The sequence below is a fragment of the Natator depressus genome, chromosome 4 (genome assembly GCF_965152275.1).
Source record: "Natator depressus isolate rNatDep1 chromosome 4, rNatDep2.hap1, whole genome shotgun sequence".
Classification (NCBI taxonomy): domain Eukaryota; kingdom Metazoa; phylum Chordata; order Testudines; family Cheloniidae; genus Natator; species Natator depressus.
In genome coordinates, this window is record NC_134237.1 from 105504081 (window position 1) to 105530738 (window position 26658).

The 26658-nt window shown below is 44.0% G+C and overlaps 2 protein-coding genes across 2 annotated transcripts in view; one reads left to right on the top strand and one right to left on the bottom strand.

Moving 5' to 3' along the window:
* The window catches only part of SLC34A2 (solute carrier family 34 member 2), a 154319-nt gene that overhangs the window by 3094 nt on the left and 124567 nt on the right, over positions 1 to 26658 (bottom strand). The window lies entirely within an intron of this gene.
* SEL1L3 (SEL1L family member 3) overlaps positions 123 to 26658 on the top strand; it is a 58076-nt gene continuing 31540 nt past the window's right edge. Inside the window, exons 1-10 of the mRNA XM_074950131.1 lie at positions 123 to 361; positions 5550 to 6117; positions 7529 to 7655; positions 9513 to 9634; positions 11105 to 11220; positions 13697 to 13752; positions 15041 to 15173; positions 24039 to 24171; positions 25028 to 25174; positions 25776 to 25987. Of these exons, the coding sequence (XP_074806232.1) occupies positions 299 to 361; positions 5550 to 6117; positions 7529 to 7655; positions 9513 to 9634; positions 11105 to 11220; positions 13697 to 13752; positions 15041 to 15173; positions 24039 to 24171; positions 25028 to 25174; positions 25776 to 25987 (1677 nt within the window). The 5' untranslated portion in view covers positions 123 to 298. The remainder of the gene's footprint in view (positions 362 to 5549; positions 6118 to 7528; positions 7656 to 9512; positions 9635 to 11104; positions 11221 to 13696; positions 13753 to 15040; positions 15174 to 24038; positions 24172 to 25027; positions 25175 to 25775; positions 25988 to 26658) is intronic.

A 26658-nucleotide genomic window follows, 5' to 3' on the forward strand; every position in this document is an offset into this window, starting at 1 on the left:
TGCCAGACTTGACATGGGAAGTCTATAGAAGAATAAAATCCAGAAAACCTGAAGGCTCCAGCCCCGCCCGGGCGGCTCCTCCTCCCCCCGCGGAGGCTGAGCTCCTCCAGGAAGCAGGATCTACCTAGTCCCCGTGGCCGGATTCCCCAGGCGGCCGCGCGCTCGGGCTGCCCTGCCCTGCCCTGGGCACCGACCCGCCGCAGCAAGTTCCGCTCTCGGCACCGACCCGCCGCGCGCCGTCACCGGCGGTATCCGCGACGCCCATGGGAGCAGCTGGCGCCTGAGCCCCATCGGAACCATGTGGTACCCAGCGGAGCCCCGGGCCGTGCCCCACGGGGGCCTCCTCCTGCTCTGGCTGCTGGTGAGCCCGCCTCCCCCCACTCCCCGGACACCGGCCGCCACCCCGCTGCGGGGCTGGCCGGGACCTGCGGCCGGGAGCGCCCTGGGAGGGGCTGCCAGCTTCTTTGCCCCGCAGCAGGCACATCCTCCGCTGCCAGCCCCGGAAGCTATGCAGGACCCCGCTGTGCTCTGCAGTATGCCCCCTTCCTCCCAGCACACCCCTCGGTGCACCCCCCAGCGCACACCCTATATGCCTCCATCCATCCCAGCACACTCCCAATACATCCCTCCATCCCAATACACCCTCCATCCACCACAACACTCCTTATATACTTGTCCATTCCCATACACCCCTCCACCCACCCCAATATGTTGCTAATACACCCTTCCACACTTCTCCATCCACCCCAGCACACACCCAGTACACACCTCTGTCCACCTTAATACGCTCCTAGTACAGTCCTCTGACCCAATACATGCCTCCATCCACCTCAACGAGTTCCAATACCTCCATCCCTCTATCCACTCCAACCCATTCCTAATACACTCCTGCACCCTAGTACCCCCTCTGTCCACCCCAGCACACTTCCTGAGTAACCCCCCATCCCCGTACATCCATCCATCCATCCACTCCAACACACTTTCAGGACAACACCAAACAAGAAGAATCCCACTATTTTCCATAGGATTATATTAACTTGAATCATAGAAATATAAGGCTGGAAGGGACCTCAAGAAGTCATCAAGTCCAGTCCCCAGCGTAGAGGCAGGACCAAGTAAACCTAGACCATCTGTGACAGGTGTTTGTGCAACCTGTTCATAAAAGCCTCCAAAAATGAGGATTCTACAGCCTCCCTTAGAAGACCATTTCAGAGATTGACTATCCTTATAGTTAGAAAGTTTTTCCTAATATCTAATCTAAATCTCCCTTGCTGCAGATTAAACCCATTACTTCTTGTCCTACTTCAGTGGACATGAAGAACAATTGATCACAATCTTCTTTATAACATCCCTCAACATATTTGAAGATTGTTACCAGTCCCTCCCCTGAGTGTTTCTCAAGGCTAAATATGCCCAGTTGTTTTAACCTTTCCTCATAAGTCAGGTTTTCTAAACCTTTTATCATTTTTGTTGCTCTTCTCTGGACTCTCTGCTGTTTGTCCACATCCTTCTTAAAGTATGTTGTCCAGAATTGGACACAGTAGTTCAGCTGTGCCTAGTAGAGTAGTCTTGCATACAACACTCCTGTTAATACACCCCAGAACGATATTAGTCTTTTTTGCAACTGCCTCATATTGTTAACTCATTTTCAGTTTGTGATTCACTATAACCCTCAGATCCTTTTCAGCTCTGCTACTATCTAGACAGTTATTCCCCATTTTTCAGTTGACATGATTTGTTCTTGACAAATCCCTGTTGACCATTGCTTAAAACTCTGTTTATCCTCTGGGACAGGGGTTCTCAGACTTCCTTGCACCACGACCCCCTTCGAACAACAAAAATTACTTCACGACCCCAGGAGGGGGGGAACTGAAACCTGAGCCTGCCCAAGCCCCACTTCCCTGGGAGGGGGCGGAGGGAGAGAGGAAGCCTGAACCCTATTGCTCCAGGCAGGGGGACCAAAGCTGAAGCTCAAGGGCTTCAGCCCCTAGTCAGGGGGCCTGCAACCTGAGCCCTGCTGCCCAGGGCTGAAGCCCTAGCGCTTTGGCTTCGGCCCTGAGGAGTGGGGCTCAAGCTTCATTCCCAGGCCCCAACAAGTCTAAGCCAACCTGATGACCCCATTCAAAGGGGGTCGCGACCCACTTTGGGGTCCTGATCCACAGTTTGAGAACCATTTCTCTAGGTGCTTATAAAGTGACTGTTTAATAATTTGTTGCAGTATCTTTCCAAGTATCAAAGTTAGGTTGACTAGTCTATAATTCCCAGGTCCTCTTTGTTCCCCTTTTTAAAGATAGTTACTTTGTTTGCCACTCTCCAGTCCTCTGGGGCTTCACCCAATTTTCTAGGAGTTCTTGAAGATGATTACTAAGGGTTCTGAGATTGCTTCAGCTAGTTCCTTAAGTACCCTAGGATGGATTTCATCAGGCCCTGCCAACTTCGAATACATCTAACTTATCTGAATCTTCTTTAACCGGTTCTCCTATTTTGATTAAGGATAGTGTGTGAGAGTAAGAGTTGGAGAGTTGATAACTGGGCCATTAATCTGGTAATATATACTTAACGAAGACTACATGGGCAAGATTTTCACAAGATTTTCAGCACCTACAATCAAAGCCACATTTTCAGAAGAGATGAATGTTGGAAAAACATCAGCATCACTCTGGAAGCTGCTGTATCCTGAGTGCTTTTGAAAATCTGCCTTTATGTAGGTGCCTAAATAGGAGCTTTCCAAATCTGGCCCCAATTGTGGGTTCAAGCACCTGAACATCTGGACCATACCTTTTTAAAAAATTTAGCCTCAGATTTCTAAATTCTTGTGTCCTTATGTAAGCAACATACATAACTCTTATTGACATCATTTTAAAATGATTGTATGTAATTATTTTTATACACATAAAAAAGGAAAGAAACTTCTCCTGGTTTCTTCTCTTATATTATATTCAGATCATTACATATTTTCTGCCTGCACCACCCATACAGAAAGGGCTGTGTTTACCTCTGCAGCATAGTCTTAGGTCAGGCTTTAGATTACCATCTTTGTCTCTGACAACAAAAGAGTTACAAATTGTGAAGCGGGAAGTGTCACATTGATTAACTCTGTGGCAATACTGATCTTAAAAATGTAACCCTTTAAAGAGGATCCTCCTCATTTTGGCCAGACATATTTATTTCCTCCTATAGAAACTAGGGGTTACTCACTATTTCTCAGTGTACATTATTGATCTAAGAAGTGATGAGTCATACCGTTAATGCATTAGAAAACTTTGTACAGTAGATGCCATTAAAAACTCAACGTTTTCCATTCCAGAGGGATTGTGGTACTGTGGTATCTCTTCTTTTACATGTAAGACTATACTATCTTTACTGTAGGTACCCAGGTGGTGGTAAATAATGAGTTTTTAATGGCACCCACTATACAAATTAACTTAAAGCGTCATAATTTCAGGACTCTGCTTTTGCTCTTTTGGCCTCCAATTTAAGTCAGTGGGGATTGTTTTGCTATTGATACTGAATGGGAGCAGGACTGGGCCCTTTGTGCTGAATTTCTCATATTGGGGCTTTTGCACATATCTTAAAATTCAGCATGGCACAGTAGAGATCTTGTGTAAACAGATGCAATTTTATTGAGGTCAGTGGAGTTTCTCCAGAGCTGAATTTGGTCCCCAATGTCACACTCATCATCCCTGATACTAATGAAATGATTTATAATAATGCCTATTCAGCCTTTTTTCTTTTTTGTTGCCTAGTATCAATGAAGTTCCATAGGTTGAAAATCAACTTCCTTGCTCATCACTGGTGAATAGGAAGTTTCCCCTGAAATCTGGCATGGCAATAGAACCAATGCCATCAAATTCAGTGGAATCTAACTCCCTTCCAATTAATAAAAAGTTTGTAGCCCTTGTGGATGTTAAAATAACTAAAAAAAGAAAAGGCGTACTTGTGGCACCTTAGAGACTAACCAATTTATTTGAGCATAAGCTTTCGTGAGCTACAGCTCACTTCATCGGATGAAGTGAGCTGTAGCTCACGAAAGCTTATGCTCAAATAAATTGGTTAGTCTCTAAGGTGCCACAAGTACTCCTTTTCTTTTTGCGAATACAGACTAACACGGCTGTTACTCTGAAACCTAAAATAACTATGTGAATCAGCTGTAAACCAATGCAGTGTTGTCTTCCTGAGTCTGTGTAGTGTTAGCATGTGAAATTAGCAGGACACTGTTCTGTTTTACTATTGCTGTTCCATGCCTACCCAGTGTCTTGAGTGGATAACCTCATCGAACATCTAGGACAAGCACATATTATATAATGACCTTAGATCTCACCAAGGGATATTGGCAGATTCCATAGCCAGTGCTGACTGGCAGCCTCACAGCAGCTGGAAGAATAAAGGAGCTGTGAAGCAAAGGGGCGGGGAGACTGCCAGAGGAGCTAGCAGGCTAGAGAAGGGAAGTGCTGCCAGAAAATTGGTGACAAGCTGCCCAGGCACAAAACCCCAGACAAGGGATGACTGTAACTATGGGCTGAAGAAGCCCACAAAGCCAAGTAAAGTAGGAAGGAGTTCTGGGTACAACAGGAGAAATTGTTGAGAATTGATTGTGCCTGCCTGGTTTAAGAACCCTGAGCTGGAACCCAGTGGAGTAGGTTGGCATAGGTTCACCTACTGATCCCTCAATGGAGACTTAAGCACCAAAAGGGGTCTCCAGACCAGCTAGCCTGGCCAACTATAAGGGGAAACTTGTACACCCCAGAGGTACAGAAACAAAGACTTTCATAGTCCAGAACAGGACTATTATAGAGACTCAGACAGGAAAGGCCGACTGACCCCCCCCCCCCCCCCCCGACTGAGCAAACTCTGTGCAACAGTTCCATCTGACCAGAGCAGGGGAACTGACGCATTAGCACCTAAGTCTACACTGCTGCAAATAATGACTACTGTGCTTTCCAACTAGATTTCCAACTAGTAAGTGCACTGCCATTCTGTATTTCATTCTTGCAATGCACTTTTGAATACTTTACAAATGTTAATTAATCCTAACAAAACTGTGATTGGGAAGTGGATTAGGTATTATCCCCACTTTACAGATGACTAATTTAAATGTTTCTGTGGTAGGAAAATTTATTTTTACAATTGTATTATAAAAAGCTGACAAAAACACAACTAAACAAAAACAAAACAAGGGTCCAAATCCTATAAATCACAATAGGAGTTCTGATGGTCTGATCCTAAAATGTGCTTAGTGCCTCCTAGAGTAAGTCATTTCTTTGGTGGATAGGATCTTACCTGAGTAAGATTTGCAGGATATATCTATATGTATATTTGTTGGTGTATGTAGTTACAAGAATTTAAACTGGTCAAATATTAGCCTAAAAATTCTAATAATTCATAGCTAGTTCCTGTATGAAAGGGCCTTTGCATTTTGGGTGTCTAATACTGTATTTTACATTTTAAAATGAGAAGAAACACATGCAATGAATCATTATTGTAAATATATTAATCATAAAGTTTAACTCAGGCAGGTGGATATAACGTTTAAAAAATTTTTTTTCCAGAATTTTGTGCCATCATTTGGAAGGGAGACACTCCTGACAACGTCAGTTATCCCACAGTCTGACCACAGCATAGCTTATGAAGATTTTATTCATTTAAACATTTTAGAAAGAAGAGTTCTTAACGATTCTGAGGTCTCAGTTCAGTATTTATGTTCTAAGCCTTGCACGGTCACTTTGGAAGCAGTAGCCTCATCGGAGTTCAGAACTGGTGTGTTAGTGTATAAGAAGAGATGGAAGAATGAGAAGCATCTTCATATAAGTAGAACTCAAACAGTGCATTTGAAATTTCCAAACATCATGGTTTACAGAGATGATTATTTCATCAGACGCTCTATAATAGTGCCTACTGTGATACTATATGCCTGGATCAGTCACAAACCTGTTGAGGGCTATGATGCCAAGCGGGATGAAAGCTACCTACAGGCAGTTGCCAGGAATTATACTTTGTTGGAAACAGTTCCACCTTGTGAGCGTCCATACAAAGATCACAAAGTATGTTTTAAGTGGAGCTCTGAGCACATGTGGAGGCTCCAGGCAAACAGGATACCTCAGTGCCCACATGAGACTGGTAGGCACAATTACATGTTTCCTTTTTTTAGAGAACGAAGATGGGACCAAAATGGTACATTGTATAAGTTGCTATAAAAGTGTATATTTATAGTTATTAGCAAAAATATTTTGCCAGAGGGATTTGCTTTTGGTAGCAAAATGATTAAAATCAGTGATTTAAATAACCTTGATTTAAATCAATGCACCCTGTTTCAATGGATACAAGAATGATAGGATCAGGCTCTAAAATGGATCTCCCATCCTCCCCCCACACAGAAGACTAGCCTTTGGATTAAGAGTGGGTATGTGAAATTTCAACCCAGAAGGAAACATTTTATGATACAGAAACAACTGAAAATAGGGTTTAGAATGCAATGTCCATCACAGCTGCAACTGTAGTTTTGCTGTGCTACACTTTATTTATAAATAAAATCTGAAGCATCCCTATAAATTTCCTAGAAAGGAACAGAAATGAGTTAAAACATATGGTGAGTCAGATTATGCTTTCATTTACACCCATCCACCCCTATTGAAGACTGTGTGTGGGTACAGAAGTAAATACAGAAGATGACCCACTATCTCAGAAAAAAGTCTATTATCGCGGAAACTGAACAGTTTTTGCCATCTTAGGCCTTTATGGCCCAGTTCTGCCCTCAATTATATGGGTACTTCTGCCAGTGAAATCAATGGGAGTGCACTCATGTACCTAAAGGTAGAATTTGTCCCTATGTAGTTTAGTATGCTCTTACTTACATTATAGTCTATAACTGTTTTGAGGCCATTATAGTGACCAAAAAGTTTGTCTCCACTATAACTGGGCATTTGCTATAATGTATTCAAAGGGTGTGGGACCCGAGAGTTACTTCTTTTTCAGTGTCTTCCTTGGTACAGCCAACGTATGTTGTGATCCAGTGTGGCATTGGATAAGTATGCCATCACACTGGGATGCAACATGATGACATCTCATGGTTTGGTTTAGCCATGATTGTTCCACAAACACAGCTTGCAGGATGCAGGATATCTCTGTAGAAATCTAGTTGACTCACCTGTCTCAGTATGTCTAGGGAAACCTACAATCTGTCAGAAGTGCCTCAGGATCCTATTGGGCAGATCTGTGTCTAACAACTGGAATTTTTGCCACATTTTGTGACCTCATTACCACTAATCCTAGCCTCAGAATAGCCATGAGAAATGGACCCCATGCGTCTTTCCCTCCTATGAGTAACCTCTTCCTGGGCTGCAGTGTATTGTATAAAGGAGAGTTGACCTAACATTAGGGATTTGTTGTGTATTTGTGGGCTGACTAGATCATAGCATTTCTATGTTCTATGTTACAAGATATTTCATTTAAACATTTAACAGTGTACGAATGCGGGGTGTCAATGTGAATTGACATTTCTTGGCAGACTAAGAATGATTACATTTGGCAGATGCTGTCGAGATCCTCAGTTTTCCATATGCATCAAGCGGAGAGAAAACAGGAATTGTGAAGAAGTTCAAGAGATTTCACAACAGAGAGCTTGAGACAATCAGGCAGCATCAGATCGATTACCCAAAGTAAGCAAATGCAAATCATGGAAGATGAGTATATTTAATTCCTAATTGCTAAAATCTGTCCTCAGAGCCACCCTTGTACAGAAAATCACAAGTTAAAGGCACAGTCTCCACTAATTCAAGCAAGTGATAGGGCAGCTTCCCTGCTGGTGTTTATAAGGGTTTTTTTCAGCAGAGGAGAGACGACGGGACTGAGATTTGCAACACCAAATAAACTTGGGCTCACTTGTCTTCTGTCCTCCGCTCCCTCTAAACATTCCAGCAGCACTGGAAGTAAGGCTCCCAGCTTCTAAACTCCTTCCCAAGATATGCAGAGAAGTCGTATTTCATGAAGAACTCCCCTCCTGCAGCTTTCCCAGGCTCTCATTGCTCTTTGGTCCCACATAGGGATCTGAGGGGAAACGAGGAGGATCCCTACCCTTCCCTGGGCTCCTGTTGTTCCCTGACCTCCCCTCAGTGCAACATGGTCATGGAAATGGAAAATGATCACTAGATTTATATATTACCCTTATGTACTAAAGGACAGGAGGTGTGACTGCCAAACTTGCTGATCCTGAGGATCTGCGGGAATTAGAGGCCCTAGACACAGGCCTCTTAAATCATCCATGTGTAGAAGTTCTATTTTGATGCACTTTCTAGCTCCTTGCCCCTTTAGAATTGGTAGCATGGCTGGCTCATGTGCCATGCTATCAGTGGCTCATCCACTGCAGCTGAATTCAACTTCCCCTCTAAGAATCTGTGGATGGGAATATACACTATTAACTCCCCTGCCACCAGGCCTCATCCCCTCTTTTACATGGAACACCACTCGTGTATTTTGTGGTGGCAAACCAGCTGCTGATAGCTACACACTGAGTGGGAGAGGAAGCATGCTACCTCACAGCTTTTTCTCCACAGCCCAATTTACATGTGAATTTTTGCTCCTCTCCACACCTTCGAGGGGAGCAAACAGGCCAAATTCAACAGTCTGAAGCTTTCACTCTTAATCAGGGATTTCTTTGAGTGCAGAAATCTCTGTAAGGATGAGCAGAAAAGCAGATGAGCATAATATAGTGAGAGAGGACTGGAGAAATTCAGCTATTGCATGGGGCAGCTGCCTCTAGGCACTGGGCACCAAGGGGAAGCAGGAATCCTGGAGCATCTACTGGCCACAGAATTTTTCCCTGCCAGAGAATTATATTTTACAGTGAGATTTACAGTGACGGGAGTGCTGACTCAGTCAGCATTGTCCTGCACTGTGTGCCTTGTGACAGCCATCAGAAGGAATGTGTGCTCTCCTCTCCCCACTTGTAGAGATCCACCCAACTATCAAATCTTAGGTGAATACATCTTTCCTTTTGGCCCCAGGTTGTGAAGATTTGCTCTTCGTTGACATCTGTCTCAGCCCACCCATCCTTTCAGACAGCTGGTAACCAGGGGAGGTCTAGGAGAGAGATGGGACTATGCTCCTTAGCCACACCTTTATTGGCCCCTGCACAGGAGCACAAGAGTAGAAGACAGGCTAGTGTGTCCTTCCCTTGTGCACCAGCAGAAGGGCTGGTCACAATCTTGCCCTAAAGACTTTCTCCTCCTCTCTAATCACTGTATAATTTGGAAAAATCAAGCACTGTACCTGACTTCTCAGTGCTACATCAATGCAAACCTGAGTATCCAAGAGGAGATCTCAGCAGCAAGACTCTGAAATGGCTTGTTTTGTCCCAAGCAGTTGTAACTGCTCTGTGTTCTGTTTTGAAGATCACAAGAGTAAATGAGCTTTGGTAAACTAAAGTGGAAAATGTGCCTTTAAAAATATATAGATTTTAAAAATTGATATGATCTATATCCTCAGAGTGGGTTGTATGTTTCTTTTTACTCATGCAGGTTCACTATTTCAGTTTGGCTTTATCTACTCCGTCATTGCGAAAAGAATCTATGTGGAATATTCTACTTTATTGACCCAGGAGAAATGTATAGTACCCCTGCTGTATTTCTAAATGAAGAAGGTAATAATACCATAAGGCCTTCAGAGGAGAAATAGTGTTATCATCCCTGACCCATAACAAAGAACAACATTTACAAACATTTTTGTTAGGCCTATTGTACTAAACTCATGCCTGGCAGAATGCTCCATTTTGGCCCTGTGTGTTTGGAAACAAAAAATATCCAGTATATTATTAGAGTAAGATTAAGAAGAATTAAATTTGGCCATGGTATTTCCATAGAAATCTTTGCATCCAGCCTGGGCTATCTCAGAAAGTGCCAGTTTTCTTTTCTGATTTTATTTTCAAGAACAATCCCACACTCTCAGGAGGGTGAACGAAATATTATAGGTCTTTTCCACAGCTGCTGGCATCATGCTGTGACTATGAGAGCAAACTAAGGGCATGGCTACACTGGAAACTTCAAAGTGCTGTCGCAGGAGTGCTCCCGCGGCAGCGCTTTGAAGTGCGAGTGTGGTCGCGCGCAAGCTGGGAGAGAGCTCTCCCAGCGCTCCTGGTAATCCACTTCCATGAGGGGATTAGCTCCAAGCGCTGGGAGCACAGCTGGGAGCCTGTTTACACTAGCGCTTTAAAGCGCTCTGACTTGCTGCGCTCAGGGGTAGGGGGTGTGATTTTTCACACCCCTGAGCCAGCAAGTTAGAGAGCTATAAAATGTAAGTGTAGTCAAGCCCATAGTCTTTGCATGGGTAAACAAGAGAATGAGGAAGGAAGGAAATGGTATTACTTCTGTATGTGAAATTAATAAGACTGGAACTAAAATACTGTGTCCCGTTCTGGTGTCCACACGTCAAACAGAATGTTGAAAAATTGGAAAGGGCTCAGAAAAGTGGTACTAGAATGATTCAAGTTCTGCTTTACAGTGAGAGATGGAAGAAGCTCAGTCTATTTATCTTATCCAAAAGAAGATTGTGGGGTGACTTGATCATCGTCTACAAGTACATATGATGGAAGAAGATTTCTGAAAGTTGAGGACTCTTTAATTGGAAAAAAGGCACCACAAGATCCCGTGGCTCAAAGCTGAAGCTAGACAAGTTCAGCCTGGACATAAAATGCAAATTTTTTAACAGTGAGGGTAATTAACCATTAGGACAATTTACTTAAGGATCTGGTGGATTCTTTTGACTTTTTTTGAAGTCAAGACTAGATGGTTTTGTTTAAAAATATGCGATAGCTCAACTAGAGCAGGCTTCATGCAAGGATTACTTGGTGAAATTCTATGGCCTGTGTTACGCAGGGTGTCAGCCTCTCTCGGGTGGCATCAGACTAGATGATCATAATACTCCATTCTGATGTTAAAATCTCTGACTCTGTGAATCTAACTTCTGTGATTCTAAGTAGTACCGTCAAATTATCATTGTATTGCTTCACAGGACAGGGTTATTGTGAACAACATTTAGGAAGCCAGTTCTTAGCTTTCATAATTTTGTGGTTTTTAACTATTTCTTTGTTTTCATTTGTTGCTGTGTTTGTCAGGTTATGTTCATATACAGATGCGTCTTGTCAAAGGAGAAGACCTTGCAGTGAAAACTAGCTTCAGCCTTCCTCTGAAACAGTGGTTTCGACTAGATCTCTCCTTTAATGGAGGACGGGTATGTGTGGTGTCACAGCTGCCATCTTGTAGTTTAAGATGAGGGTAACAAGTTTGGAGTTTGCAGAGGGCTATTTGTATTTGGTTGTGCCACCACTATCCCTTTTTACAGACTGGGCAAAGAGAGATTATATGCTTTGCACGTTTTCACACAGCAAAAGAATGAGAGACCTGAGATTTGAAACTAGGTCTTTTGATTTAGAGGCCAATGTCTATCACAAATCCACACACATTAGTCACTGCAAGCTCTAGTGTACCTGTGCTGCTGCTAGAAAAGAGAACATTTTCCAGTGCAATGAAGGACTGATTTTCTGTGGCTCAGTTTTCCCATCTATTAAGTATACTTCCTCCTCCTCCTCTAGCTCCTGCATCTCTCAGTAATCTAAAAACTACCCTTCCCAGAAGCATGTCTCCCAGCCTCTTTCACGCCTAAAGAAAAAATATTCCACCTCCTATGCAATTTTCTAAGCTTTGCTTCCATACAGAGAACCAGTAGAACGCTGTTAAGAGATCACATTACAAAATCCACTGCCCATAGACAAAACACATATTTTAAACCCCTATAATTTTAACAAATCACAACCAGTTTTCAACAGACTACTAAAAGGCACATCTGGGTCATTCTCCCTGCCCCATTTCTAGTCTCTACCATGAACCACTAAGGCACTAGAGCACTTTAAAAATGTTTGCATCTTTTGTTTAAATGTGTAAATCTTTTTCTTCCTCTTCATTCTTGAAAAGGACTGAATTGATTTTGCTCGAAGTTTAAAAAAAACCACTAATTCATGGATTAAAAGAGCCACACTGACCAGTTTAGATTCAACGGTAAAAAACTGACAAGGCAGAAAATGACACTTTAAAATGAAAACATTTGTACAACCTTAATGCCAGACATCTATAATATAAATATATAAATGGAGGAAAAGGTCAGGGTTCCACAAAGTAGCCTGATTTTCTTGCCAAAAAAAAATCAGATAGAAATGTATATTTATTTTTAAATGGCTACCTCATTTTAACGTGTGTTCTGTCTCCAACCTACTTTTTTTTAATAGGAAATTAAAAAAAACATTTGTTTCTGAATCATTTTAGGTGACTTTTTAAAAATCTTTAAACTGCACTGTGTAGTTCAGGCCTCCACTTCTGGAAGCAGGCATGGACCTGGCTTGAAGTCCAGTTCAGGTGCAGACGTGAATGTTATTGTCAATATTAGCATAAGGTGAATAAGTCATTTCCTGTTGAAGAGGGTTGCCTATTGGTCACTTGGATAGCTAAATCAAGACATTATTCTGCAATCTTAGGGCAGAGTGAGTTCACATAGACTTGAAGTAAAATCTCATGCTTTTCTCTATTGGTTGATATGAAGGGAGCATAAAAAGGTTCATCAGAGCTCCTCCTGAGGCAGGAGGAACAAAGCCAGACGGGAGGACAGTCAAATGCTTAGAGTGGTAACCTGGGACACAGAAGATTCAGGCTCTATTCCCAGCTCAGCCAGAGTCAAGTTGCTTAGTCTTGCTGTGCTTCAATTGCTCATCTGTAATAATAGCACCTGTCTCACAGGGGTGTTGGGAGGGTAAATACATATTATGTGAGGCATTCAGATATTACACTGTTGTGGGGGCCAATAAGTACCTAAGATGGATGGAAGCAGTGTGACATGGCCTAGCCCTGCAGAAGTCTCTCCACAAAACCACTACAGCTGCTTTACAAGGCACACTCCTCCCCTCCCCTCCAAGACAGGGTTCCTTGTGGTGCCCTGCCCAATACCTGTGAAGTGAGGCCAGATTCCTAAGGGAGCCTTAGGGCCATTAGGGAAATGGAGATTGGAGAGAAGCATGGATGGACAGCTCTCAGTTTCTGTGTTGGCTGGAGCCCCCTTTCGCTATAGAGTGTACAGGCCAAGCTCCACATACCTTCCTACAGAGGTAATATCAGGAGGAAACACCACACAGTAAACTTTGTGGCATTTCCCAAGGTTTTACCACAAAGAAGTACAATATGGCTTTCTTGTATGTGTAGAAATCATCTTCGAGTAATAGAAACTCTATACACTGCTCTCCTTCTCTCACTCCTCCCGCAATCCCTATTGAGTAGCTATTTATTTCTTAGTTTTTCTAGGGCTCACATCACTGTAGTATCTGAGTATCACAGAAACATTAACCAATTAGGCAGGGATTATTATCCCCATTTTATAGATGGGGAAACGAGGCATCAAGAGATTAGAGGCCAGTTTTTTAAAGGTATTTAGGCATCTAAAGATGTAGATAGCCACTTAGCAGGATTTTCCAAAGCAACTAGGTGTTTTCGAAAATCCCATTAAGCTATTTGACAGTGTCCCTCTTAACATACCAAAAGATGCAGCAGGACGCAAACGACAATTTTCAAAACTAAGAGTTACTGTATATCAAATAATATTATGGCAGTTAGCTTGCAATTTGTAGTCTATCACAACTGACATTTAATATTTTCCATCCTTTTAGATAGAAATAACCAGTGTTGGGAAGAATCTGAAAAGGCACCAGCACCAATCTTTTAAGTAAGAGAAGCATTCCCCTTTGCATACTAATGTGGTCTGTGTTTGGTTGTGGGGGATGGGTGGGGAGGCAAGGGCAGGGAAGAGGGGTGTAACTGAAATTCCAAAACTGATTTTCCAAATCTTTCTACCCTGCCTCTCTGACACTATTCTTCACCCACTCATGTCACTACAGCAATCATGGGCTAGATTACGTTACCTGTACACATGTTGAATACATCATGAGTGGTCATTCTGAAGTCAATGGGACTATTTGAGAAGTAAGTTACTACTCAACATAAGTAAAGGTATTGCCGTCTAATTCATAGGGTCTGATCAAAGACCACTGAAACTAATAGAGTAAAATTTACTTCAGTGGGCTTTGAATCAGGATCTTAAGGTGAAATCTTGGCCTCACTGAAATCAATGGCAAAACTGACATTGACTTCAAGGAGCCAGGATTTCACCCGAGGGTCTAGATTTGCTCCTCTTAAGTAGATGACAAAATTTCCATCAACTTCAGTGGCATGAGGATCATGCCTCTCATGTCCACGGTTGGGGGTGGCTCGTGTATTTGAACTGTCCCACTGACTTATTGCTCTTTCTCCATCCCTGGCTCCAAGCTATTGGACCATTTTTCTTCTTAAAATCTCATGTTAAATTATTCATTTTCCCTCTAGCATACAACTGACTCTTGTGCAAAGAATTTGAGGATTCCTTTAATAAAGGAGATTATGTACTAATACATTATATTGTAAGCTTTGCTGTTTACTCTTTTTCCTCTCCATTCTTGTTTACAAAATGTGAACTGTGTAAGATGCATTTGCAGATATTCATTGTGACAATGGATTCATAGTAAATATAAAAAATAAAAATAAAGATCTTTGTCTGGGTTTTATTGACACAAAAAATCAGGAAGAAAGACACCTCAAATGTGCAAATCATGTCAACAGATAAAAAAATCAGCGGTTCTAAAATGTTTGTGAAACAAAACGTTTGTTAAATCTTTTTTATGGATTTGTCTACACAGGGACACTCATGAAAATTATTCTGAATTACCTACAAGTGTGATTTAAAAGTGGATTAGTTAAACCATATTAAACCCCTGTGTAGACAAGCTCATTCAGAACTAAAGTGGCTTTAATTCAGTTTAACTGCCTTGACTTCCAAAGAGAGAGTAAAAGGATAGGGAACAGAAATAGATGTTTGGGATGAATTAAAGATAGTCTCTACCAAAGTATGAGACACAGGGTTCTTGTTTGCTTCATAATACCTCCAAATACTCAGAGTATTTATGCGTCTTGTTTTCTAGTTTTAGGGAAGATTTCTATTATGACGACACGGCTGGATACTTTGTTCTTGGAGGCTGTGGGTACGCACCTGGCATTGAAGGGTTTTTTGGACCTGTGAAATACTACCGTCTTAATATTCTGGAAACAAAACAGGTAAATGTATACAGAGTGACATACTGTGTCAGACTACTGAGGCCCAGTTCTCCCATCATTTTATCTATGGAAATTCTACCTATGGATGTCACTGAGAGTACTGAGTGCAGACTGATGACAAGATTAGATCCCGGGTATTTACTAAAGCCACAGCAAATGATAAGCCCGTCATCAACCATTATTGAATTTGAGGGTTTCATCAGTATGTGATCATGGGTTCTGTTAAGATCTAGTTACTTTAGATGCCTACAAAACTTGTACACCAGCTAATAGATTTTCATGAAGCGGTACCTAAAGATAGGCTCCTTATCCCATATATAAGGGCCTAAATAAGTGTCTCGATATTGAAAAATGCCGAGTGCTATTTAGGTATAGCTGACATGATATTGAACACAATGGATGAAATTCTGGCTCCCTGAAACTTAATGGAAAATGTCCCATTGACTTCAATGGGGTCAAGAACTCATCCCGTTGTGTCCTGGTCTACACTGACTGCTTGGCATCATGTCATCTGACTCAAAACAAATGCATCGAAACATGATACAGTTTTGTTGAAAATAATCCTTTATTTTTGCACATGTCCATTCCAATGTAGGGGTGTGCTCACTCCGAGAACAGCCGCTGGAAAATCTTCCCTCAGTGGTGTCTGTCAGGTCGGCTCTGGTGCCCCCTAGGGTTTTGCATTCACAGTACTGGTATAAAGAGTCCTGCCAACCCACAGCCCCCTCAGTTCCTTCTTACCACCTATGACGGTTGCTGAAACTACCTCGTCCTTGCAATTTGTTTCTGTTATTAGATAGTTAGGTTATTGGAACTTGGTCTCTGAGCTTTAAGCCCTGTGCCACAGGCCTGTGCCTGTGAGTGATCCCCATTCCAGCTGCCTTGAGTGCCTGGTGGAAGATCACATGCAGGAACTTTGTAAGATCTGTAAAGACTTCAGAACCCATATCAAAAAGGATAGAGACACCAGACTGAAATTTATCCTCATGGAAGCAGCGCTAAGACATCCCTTGGAGCTGGGTCACTCGGACTTGGCACCGAGCACTTCAGCCTCAGTAAGGAGCTCCCCGGCTGCTGTTCGGGACCCTTGGCGCTGTTCTTCATCAATGGTACCAAGGAGAGAAGCTCCTTCCACATCTCAAGAGCCATGTCCAGTGCAGAAGAAAAGTGCTCCTGCAAAAGAACCTCGGCACCGTTTGCCATTCCTCTATCAGACCTCTATCAGAAGAAGACTGACAGAGGTCGATCCCCAACCCCGAGGTCCACGGGGCAGGGAGAGTAGAGTGTGACCCGCGTCAGCCATGTGGTGCCATTGACTCCAGCCCCAGAGAGGGTACCATTATGGACTCAACAATGCAGGAGAGCCACCAGAGTTCTGGTGCCTTGGCAGTACAATCAATACCAGAGGCATTCGCCGCAGCAAGAGACTTACTCTCACTGCTGGTACCAGCGTCTCCGGCTATTCAGGAGCTGACAGCAACAGCACCAAATGAAGGGACCTCTGTGGCACCTAGGTCTCAGGTGCCTTTCAAAGGGAAACCATTATGGCCCAACCCCAATCTCCTCCCTCTTAGGACTGGTCACTGGACACCGATCAGCGCCATACCTCCCTGGTCTCCAGGAAAGAAGTCTTTGGAGTTGGACTTGGAGGCAGTCTCTTGCCAAAGCCGACACCATCACTCCAGTTGGCACTATCCTCCTATGGACCCGGGCCAAGGCATCCCACCCATGGCATGGCCACAGGAGTGGTGGCAGATGCCAGCACAATGGTCATTCTGGAACCCGTGGGCTTTCCCACCAATGCAAGGGCCCCGGTCCAGAAGGTCATACTCTGTGGCATCTGAGTCCAGAGCACTGCCGCCGTGCCACTCAGAGCAGGATCCAGTACCAAGAGCCAGCACCTGGAGACCTATCCAGTGCCGAAGGTGAAGAACAGTGCCTCCTACCATTTCTTCCTCCTCTTCTGATGAGGCAGTGGTGGAAGCAGATATAGTGCGCCCTCAGGTTGACTGTAGGGCTCATTAGGAGCTCCTTAAGAGAGAGGCCCAAAACCTGGGGATCCAGGTAGCGAAGGTCAGGGAATCCTCCCATGCTTTGGCGGGTATTCTAATGTCAACGGGCCCATCAAGAGTGATACTGCCTCTTAATGAGGCCATTATGAACCCCATCAAAGCATTGTGGCAGACCCCAGCGTCCACTCAGCGACAGCAAAGAAGACTGAAAAGAAGTACTTTTTCCCAGCTAAGGGTTATGAATTCTTATATATACATCCACAACCGGGCTATTTGGTTGTGTCAGCAGCCAATGAGTGGGAGCAACAAGGTACAAGGGCCATCACCCAAGGCCAAAGATGCCAAAAAATTAGACTTTTTTGGCAGAAAGTCTATTCAACAGGTGACCTTCAGGTCAGGATCATGAATCAGTAACCACTGCTGAGCAGATATGATTTTAATTCCTGGGGACTCTATGCTGAGATTGAAGGAGTTGTTACCCCAGGAATCCCGATAAGAGTTTTCAGCTCTCATGGAAGAAGACAAATCAGTGGCAGAGGCGTCCCTTCAAGCAGCCTTGGATGCAGCTGGCTCTGCAGCCAGATCTATGGCCTCAGCGGTGGCGATGTGCGGAAGCTCATGGCTTCAGTCCTCAGGCCTACCACATGAGATTCAACAGACTCTGCAAGACCTTCCTTTTGAGGGCATGTTGCTCTTTTCCAAGCAGATGGACTCCAAGCTGCATAGCCTAAAGGACGGCAGGGACACCCTGAAGTCCCTAGGTCTTTATACACCAGCACCCACAAGGAAACATAAATAAGCCTCAACCAGCCTCTCAATTCTTCCCGCCACCTGCTCTGCAGGACTCTCATAGGAAGAGGAGCAGGGGCTTTAGGAGAAGACATCCTCCACAGTCCTCATCCACATCCATGCCTGCTCCCATCCAGACACACTGGTGGGTCCAAGCAGCCCTTTTGATGGGTCACTTGGGGACGACGTACCAGGACACAACTTGGATCCAACCTCCCCAGTATTTTTGTGGACTGTGTATTCCATTTCTATGAGGCATGGGCCCATATTACAACAAACCACTAGGCGCTAAGTATGATAGCATTAGGATATACCCTTCAGTTCACTTCTTCTCCCCCACCACCCTGCTCCTCTTCAGGGACTCGTCTCAGGAGCATCTTCTAGCCCAAGAGGTGTAGTCGCTCCTAAGTGTGTGAACCATGGAAGAGGTTCCACCAGAGTTAAGGGGCCAAGGGTTCCACTCCCAATATTTCCTAATCCCAAAAGCCAATGACAGTTTCAGACCAATTCTGGACCTGCAAAAGCTCAACAGATACATGAAGAAGCTAAAGTTCCACATGGTCTCCTTGGCTTCCATCATTCCCTTCCTGGATCCAGGGGACTGGTATGTCCAATCTGAAGGACACTTACTTCCATATCTTGATTTTTCAGGGACACAGAAGGTTCCTCAGGTTCATCGAGAGCCACATGCACTACCAATTTGCGGCTCTTCCGTTTGACCTGTCAGCGGCCCTTCAGGTGTTCATAAAGTGCATGGCAGTCACAGCCTTCCTGAGGAGGCAAGGGATTCAGGTCTACTCTTACCTCGACAACTGGCTGGTCAGAGGTCACACCAAGAGCCAGGTGGCGTCCAATATAAAGTTAAACCAGTCAGTATTCCAGGGCTTAGGTCTGCTTATAAACACGCAGAACTCTACCCTCTTCCCGCTCAAAGGACAGAGTTTATTGGAGTGATCCTCGACTCTGTCCAAGCCAGAGCCTTTCTCCCAGAAGCATGGTTCCAAGCAGTAGTGATGCTTATAGAGAGCCTCAGAGATCACCCATCATGATAGCAAGGAACTGCTTGAAGCTCTTGGGCCACATGGCCTCATGCACCTGTGTAGTGCAGCATGCAAGACTTCAACTCAGACCTCTCCAGGTGTGACTGGCATCCATATACTTGCCAAACCAACACCATTTAGCCACAGTTATTACAGTTCCCTTGTCGGTGATCGCCTTTCTCAATTGGTGCTAGACCCATTGGCGGTGCATGCAAGAGTCCCATTCTCAAGACCCCAATCATCAGTGTCTCTCATTATAGATGCTTCAGCGATGGTGGGGTGTTTGCTTGAGTTCCTTCAGAACTCAGGGCCTCTGGTCTCCGGAAGAGCTCTTGCTGCACATCAATATCAGATTGCTCAGGGCAGTTCGCACATTTGCCAGGCATTCCAGCCCCATGTGGCAGGCAAGAACGTGTCAGCTCTCACAGACAACACAACGGCGATGTTTTGTATCAACAGGCAGGGAGGAAGGTGCTTCTCTCACCTGTGCCAGGAAGTTGTGGGAGTTTTACATAGCCCACTTGATCTACCACAAGGCCTCCTATCTGCTGGGATTGCAGAATGAGCTAACAGATCACCTCAGCAGATCCTTCTCCAAACCACCACAAGTGGTCCATTCATTTAGATATTATGAACACCATTTTCCAAACTCCCCAGATAGATCTGTTTGCGACAAGGCACAACAGGAAGTGTCTCTAATTCTGCTCCCTCTTGGGTCACAGCCCCAGATCTCTCGCAGACGCCTTCCTCCTTCCTTGGATGGGGCATCTCTTCTATGCATTTCCTCCCATTCCTCTCATTCACAAGGTCTTGCTGAGAATCAGAATGGACAGAGCACGAGTCACCCTGATAGCCCCTGCCTGGCCCTGCCAGCACTGGTTTGCCACAGTCCTAGAACTCTCAATGGAGACACCAAACCTTCTACCTCTGTATCTAGACCTGATCTCCCAGGACCACAGCCGCCTGCATCACCCGAACCTCGAGTCCCTTCTTCTGATAGCCTGGATGCTACATGGCTGAACCCCACAGAGCTAGCATGGTCAGGGCAGGTGCACGAGGTCTACTAGGGATCAGGAAGCTGTCCATCAGAGCTACTTACCTGGCAAAGTGGAAGAGGTTCTCGACCAGGTCTTGCCTACGCAATCAGCAATACCATTCATTGTGGACTACTTACTACACCTGAAGCAACAAGGTCTAACCATATCATCTATTAGGGTCCATCTGGCCACAATCTTAGCTTTTCACCAATGGCCATTCCATGTTTTCAAACAGCATCTGTAATTGGTTTCTTAAAGACCTTGTTAGATTGCACCCCCCGATATGTCAACCAATCCCTCCCTGGGACCTCAACCTGGTATTGTTGAAATTGACAGGACCCCCATTTGAGCCACTGGCAACGTGCTTTCTGCTCTACATGTCCTGGAAGGTGACCTTCCTAGTGGCCATTACTTCTGCCAGAAGAGTGTCAGAGATCCAGGCCCTCACTTGAGAACCACCAAACACTGTATTCTTCAAGGACAAGGTCCAATTGTGTCCTCATCCAGCTTTCCTTCCAAAGGTGGTTTCACAGTTCCATAGTATCCATGGGATATCTTTCTGCCGGTCTTTTATCCAAAACCACCTTCCAACAGGGAACAGCAGAGGCTTCACTCACTAGATGTCAGACACACACTGGCCTTCCACATAGAAAGGACTAAGCCATTTCAGAAAACTACTCAACTGTTCATAGCCATTGCAGAGAGGAGGAAAGGTCTTCCTGTCTCAGCCCAGAGAATTTCACCATGGATCACTTCCTGCATCCACACATGCTACGACCTGGCAAAGGTCCCTGCCCCCACCTGCCCTGACAGCATATTCCACAGGGGCCCAAGCCTCTTCAGCAGCATTCATAGCACAAGTTCCTATCCAGAACACTTGTAGAGCGGCAACATCATCATCAGTTCACCCTTTTGGGTCTCACTACGCCATCAACCAACAGGCCAGAGATGATGCTGGATTTAGCCGAGTGGTGTAGTAATCAGCATGTCAATAAACTCTGAACCCTCCGCCTGCACAACTACTTGGGAGTCACCTACATTGGAATGGACATGTGCAAGCACTCGAAGAAAAAATGGTTACTAAACTTTCTATCACTGTTGTTCTCTGAGATGCATTGCACATGTCCATTCCAAGACCTTCCTTCCTACCTCTCTGTCAGAGTCGGCCAGCAAGAAGGAACTGAGGGGGCTGTGGATCAGCAGGACCCTTTATACCAGTGCTATGAGGTGCGACTCCAGGGGGCACCAGAGCTGACCCGATGGATACCACTGAGGGAAAACTTTCCAACGGCTGTGCTTGGAGCAAGCACACACCTACATTGGAATGGACATGTGCAATACATCTTGAAGAATAACAGTTATAGAAAGGTTAGTAACCGGGATTTATTTTGTCATCAAGTCTGTAAAATCTGTGGGCTGTACTACTTTGGTCTAATTTTGGTTTCTGGGGTTAGTGGGCTGGTTCCGGCCTGTGATATACAGGATGTCAGATTCGATGGATCTGGTGGTACTTTCTGACCTTAAACTCAGACTCAGTGATATCTCTTTTTAGAGGCAGCCATGTTAGTATTTCCCCTTGTTTATTCCCCCCCCCCCCACCCTACTGTTCTTGTCAACTGCTGGAAATGGCCCACCTTGATCATCACTACAAAAGGTCCGTCCCCCCCGACCCCCTCCCCCGACTCTAGCTCACCTTTCCTGATCCCTCTTGTTACAGTCTGTATGGGAGCACCCATTGTTTCATGTTCTTTGTGTATATAAAATCTCCCCACTATATTTTCCACTCTATGCATCCAATGAAGTGAGCTGTAGCTCACGAAAGCGTATGCTCTAATAAATTTGTCTGTCATCATCATGAATAGGTCGGAATATGAACCAGAGGCTGCTAGGCAGCTCTTCAACACCACTTTCTACAAGCCATTACCCTCTGATCCCACTGAGGGTTACCAAAAGAAACTATACCATCTGCTCAAGAAATTCCCTGAAAAAGCACAAGAATAAATCCACACAGACACACCCCTAGATCCCGACCAGGGGTATTCTATTTGCTACCCAAGATCCATAAACCTGGAAATCCTGGACGCCCCATCATCTCAGGCATTGGCACCTTGACAGCAGGATTGTCTGGCTATGTAGACTCCCTCCTCAGGCCCTACACTACCAGCACTCCCAGCTATCTTAGAGACACCACTGACTTCCTGAGGAAACTACAGTCCATCGGTGATCTTCCTGAAAACACCTTCCTAGCTACTATGGATGTAGAAGCCCTCTACACCAACATTCCACACAAAGATGGACTACAAGCCATCAGGAACAGTATCCCCGATAATGTCACGGCAAACCTGGTGGCTGAACTTTGTGACTTTGTCCTCACCCATAACTATTTCACATTTGGGGACAATGTATACCTTCAAATCAGTGGCACTGCTATGGGTACCCGCATGGCCCCACAGTATGCCAACATTTTAATGGCTGACTTAGAACAACGCTTCCTCAGCTCTCGTCCCCTAATGCCCCTACTCTACTTGCGCTACACTGATGACATCTTCATTATCTGGACCCATGGAAAAGAAGCCCTTGAGGAATTCCACCATGATTTCAACAATTTCCATCCCACCATCAACCTCAGCCTGGACCAGTCCACACAAGAGATCCACTTCCTGGACACTACGGTGCTAATAAGCGATGGTCACATAAACACCACCCTATACCGCAAACCTACTGAACGGTATACTTACCGACATGCCTCCAGCTTTCATCCAGACCACACCACATGATCCATTGTCTACAGCCAAGCTCTATGGCCACATTTGCTCCAACCCCTCAGACAGAGGCAAACACCTACAAGATCTCTATCAAGCGTTCTTACAACTACAATACCCACCTGCTGAAGTGAAGAAACAGATTGACAAAGCCAGAAGAGTACCCAGAAGTTACCTACTACAGGACAGGCCCAACAAAGAAAATAACAGAACGCCACTAGCCATCACCTTCAGCCCCCAACTAAAACCTCTCCAACGCATCATCAAGGATCTACATCCTATCCTGAAGGATGACCGATCACTCTCACAGATCTTGGGAGACAGGCCAGTCCTTGCTTACAGACAGCTCTCCAACCTGAAGCAATACTCACCAGCAACCACACACCACACAACAAAAACGCTAACCCGAAAACACTAACCTATCCTTGCAACAAAGCCCGTTGCCAACTGTGTCCACATATCTATTCAGGGGACACCATCATAGCGCCTAATCACATCAGCCACGCAATCAGAGGCTCATTCACCTGCGCATCTACCAATGTGATATATGCCATCATGTGCCAGCAATGCCCCTCTGCCATGTACATTGGTCAAACTGGACAGTCTCTACGTAAAAGAATAAATGGACACAAATCAGACATCAAGAATTATAACATTCAAAAACCAGTCAGAGAATACTTCAATCTCTTTGGTCACTCGATTACAGACCTAAAAGTTGCAATTCTTCAACAAAAAAACTTCAAAAACAGACTCCAAGGAGAGACTACTGAATTGGAATTACTTTGCAAGCTGGATACTATTAACTTAGGCTTGAATAAAGACTGGGAGTGGATGTGTCATTACACAAAGTAAAACTATTTCCCTTTTTTATTCCCCGCCCCACTGTTCTTGTCAACTGCTGGAAATGGCCCACCTTGATTATCACTACAAAAGGTTCGCCCTCCACCCCACCCCACTCTCCTGCTGGTAATAGCTCACCTTTTCTGATCACTCTTGTTACAGTGTGTATGGTAACACCCATTGTTTCATATTCTCTGTGTATATAAAATCTCCCCACTATATTTTCCACTGTATGCATCCGATGAAGTAAGCTGTAGCTCACAAAAGCTTATGCTCTAATAAATTTGTTAGTCTCTAAGGTGCCACAAGTATTCCTTTTCTTTTTAGAAGAATGCAGAAAGTCACAACTATTGTAGTTACCAGCATGTCATTTGCCTTTGTTTAGATTTCTAATCCTCTTTATGACAAAGAAATTATGGAACAGATTGAACTCTACTATGAGAGATGTGCAGACATCCATGAAATAGTATCTGGGTATGGACACCTTGTAAAGGAAGGCCAAGCAGTGCAAAAAGATTGTAAGTACTGAACTTCAGGATCTGATTATTAGTGTGCCTTGTTCTTGAGGTCTCCTGCTTTGCTTTTATCGCAAACAGAGTGTGACTAGATGATGATTTTAATAAAAAAAAGAAATATAAATTCCACCATGTGCTTAATAAGAAGAAAATTAATTTGTCTTCTGCAGCATGCTTGCTGGAAGGTAAAACTGTATTGCTCAGTGCTGGAAAGCCTTCCTTCCAATATAGTTTTTGATTTTTTTTCCCTTAAGAAGAAAGACAAATAAAAAGAACAATAAAATGATTCCAGGTTAATATGATATGCCACTCAAATCCCTCTCTTCTGTTCTATATCTATGTAAGTTTCTTTTGGCTGGTTATACAAATTTGTTCTCAGTATTACATCAAATTCACGATGTTTTACAGTACAAGAAAGCAAATAGCTGCAACTACATACATATTTTTAAAATTCCCAACAACTTTTGTGTTATGCTGGAAGATCTGTTCCGTAGTTACTCAATGTGAAGCAGCTGAGAGACAAAATTCATATCAAAGCATCTATTCTGTTCCACACTGGTGGAGTAACACAACATTAATTATTATAGCACTCAAGAACACATATTGGACATCAAGTATGAACAACATTATTATATGTCCTGCAAGATATGGAAGAGGTTATAATAAACCATTTATATTTTTTTTAAATAAGCTGTACTGACATTATCAGTTTTTCACTCTGTTTCCTGCCTCTTTCCTCTTCCCATCCTATATACCACGTTCTCATCCACCGTAGGGACATCTTTTAAATATAAGCTTCCTCCAAAAAACAGCTCATTTCCCAGGTCAGATCATTTCCTTGATTTCTCACTTTGTTCAGGTATCCGTGAAAACTATTATTCAGAGCTGAACTACAAGTATGGGGCCAAGATCAAGTGTGATGCCTTCATCTGGGGCAAAGAGCTAAGGGAGAAATACCACAGCTTGTTCAACCTGCTGCGAGAGATGGACTTCAGTCCCTCTGATGGTAATCATGCCTTTATCTTGTCTTTCTGAAATTACTATACAGTGTCCCTTAGAAGCTGGCACACTTTGACTTTACCTTATGTTGCAGAAGTTTTTTCACATCACTTAAGTTAAGGATGGAGTGTCAAGGTTAACCTGTAATTTGTCTATATCACATTGCAAATGAGGAATGGACACAATGTAAAAGATGGAAATACAGAAACATGCAGGGTTTTAGTGTCCTTGGCCAAAATGTGGGCAATTTGTTTAAATGCTCAGTTATGGAGTGGTAATGACTATGGGCCAGCTTCAGCCGCCATTATTAATGTTGACTAGTACCTTACTCTTCAACAAGTCCTATTGATTTACATTGTGAATTGTCTGACTTATTCCTACTGGGCCAGGTTGTGATTTAACCTTATTCATGTTGGGTAGTACCTTACTCTTCTAGGAATTTCTTTTATTTCAGTGGTACTCCTGAGAAGTAAAGTATTTTTGAGCATGAGTAAGGATAGCAGAATTTGTCCCAGTAAAAATAAATCACACAGTTGCACCGTCAACATTTTGATTTAAACTGTTTTCACATATAACAATTGTGCATCTACTCTGTGATGTATTTTTAGTGTCAGAAGACCAAAACAATACAGTTTTAGAAGTTGGCCGGAGGATATTTGAGAAGGTTGCAAAAAATCTTTCCAGGGCTGATGGTCTATACTACATGAGCTCCTCCATCCCTTTTCTGATGGATTCCAGCTGCTGTGGATACCACAAAGCTTCCTTTTTCCTTGCAGTTATTTTTGAAACGGGACTAGCTGTGCCCGTAGACCCTGTGCAGGTAATGTATTCAATGTGTCTGATCATCTCAGATGAAATTAGTTACCTTCAAAAGCAATTTACACAGTAGGTTGCCAGAGTGAAACTTGGCCATTTGAAGAAAAAATACAGGAAAGAAATTTTGGTAGCTTTCCCCATCTCAAATCTGGTCTCCTTTTCATGGCATGGCCAATAGGCTCCCTCTACCTTACCCCTTTACTGGGCAGCTGGCCACAGATATTTCTGAATTCCCTGATACACTATGGGGCTAAAAGCAGTGGAGCCTAATGGAGGAACTTCTCTGTCCCACTGCTACAGAATGGAGAAATGCATTGATTGGTCACTCCTAAAAGAGGGTGACAAAGTGAGCTGGGATAGAGGGACAGTCCTGCAGGCCACTGAAGAGATATGATGGGGGCCTACTTGTCATCCACATTTAACTCCAGATGGGAGTGTGGCCCAGCTTGCTGCCCCTAGAAATGTAGACTGGAGGAAGTGGATCTGTTAGTCGGCCCCCGAAACCTGTGATGAAGAAAATATCCTTGAGCTGATGGGGACAGCAAGTCACAGGGATTCCCCATTCAAGAAATCTTGGCCCTAGTTGGGGCATAGCGGGAGGTCTCCTGAAGGAACAAGGTTGTATAGGACTAGAAGGGAAAGAAATCCTGTGGTCTGTTGTGCACAAGACATGAT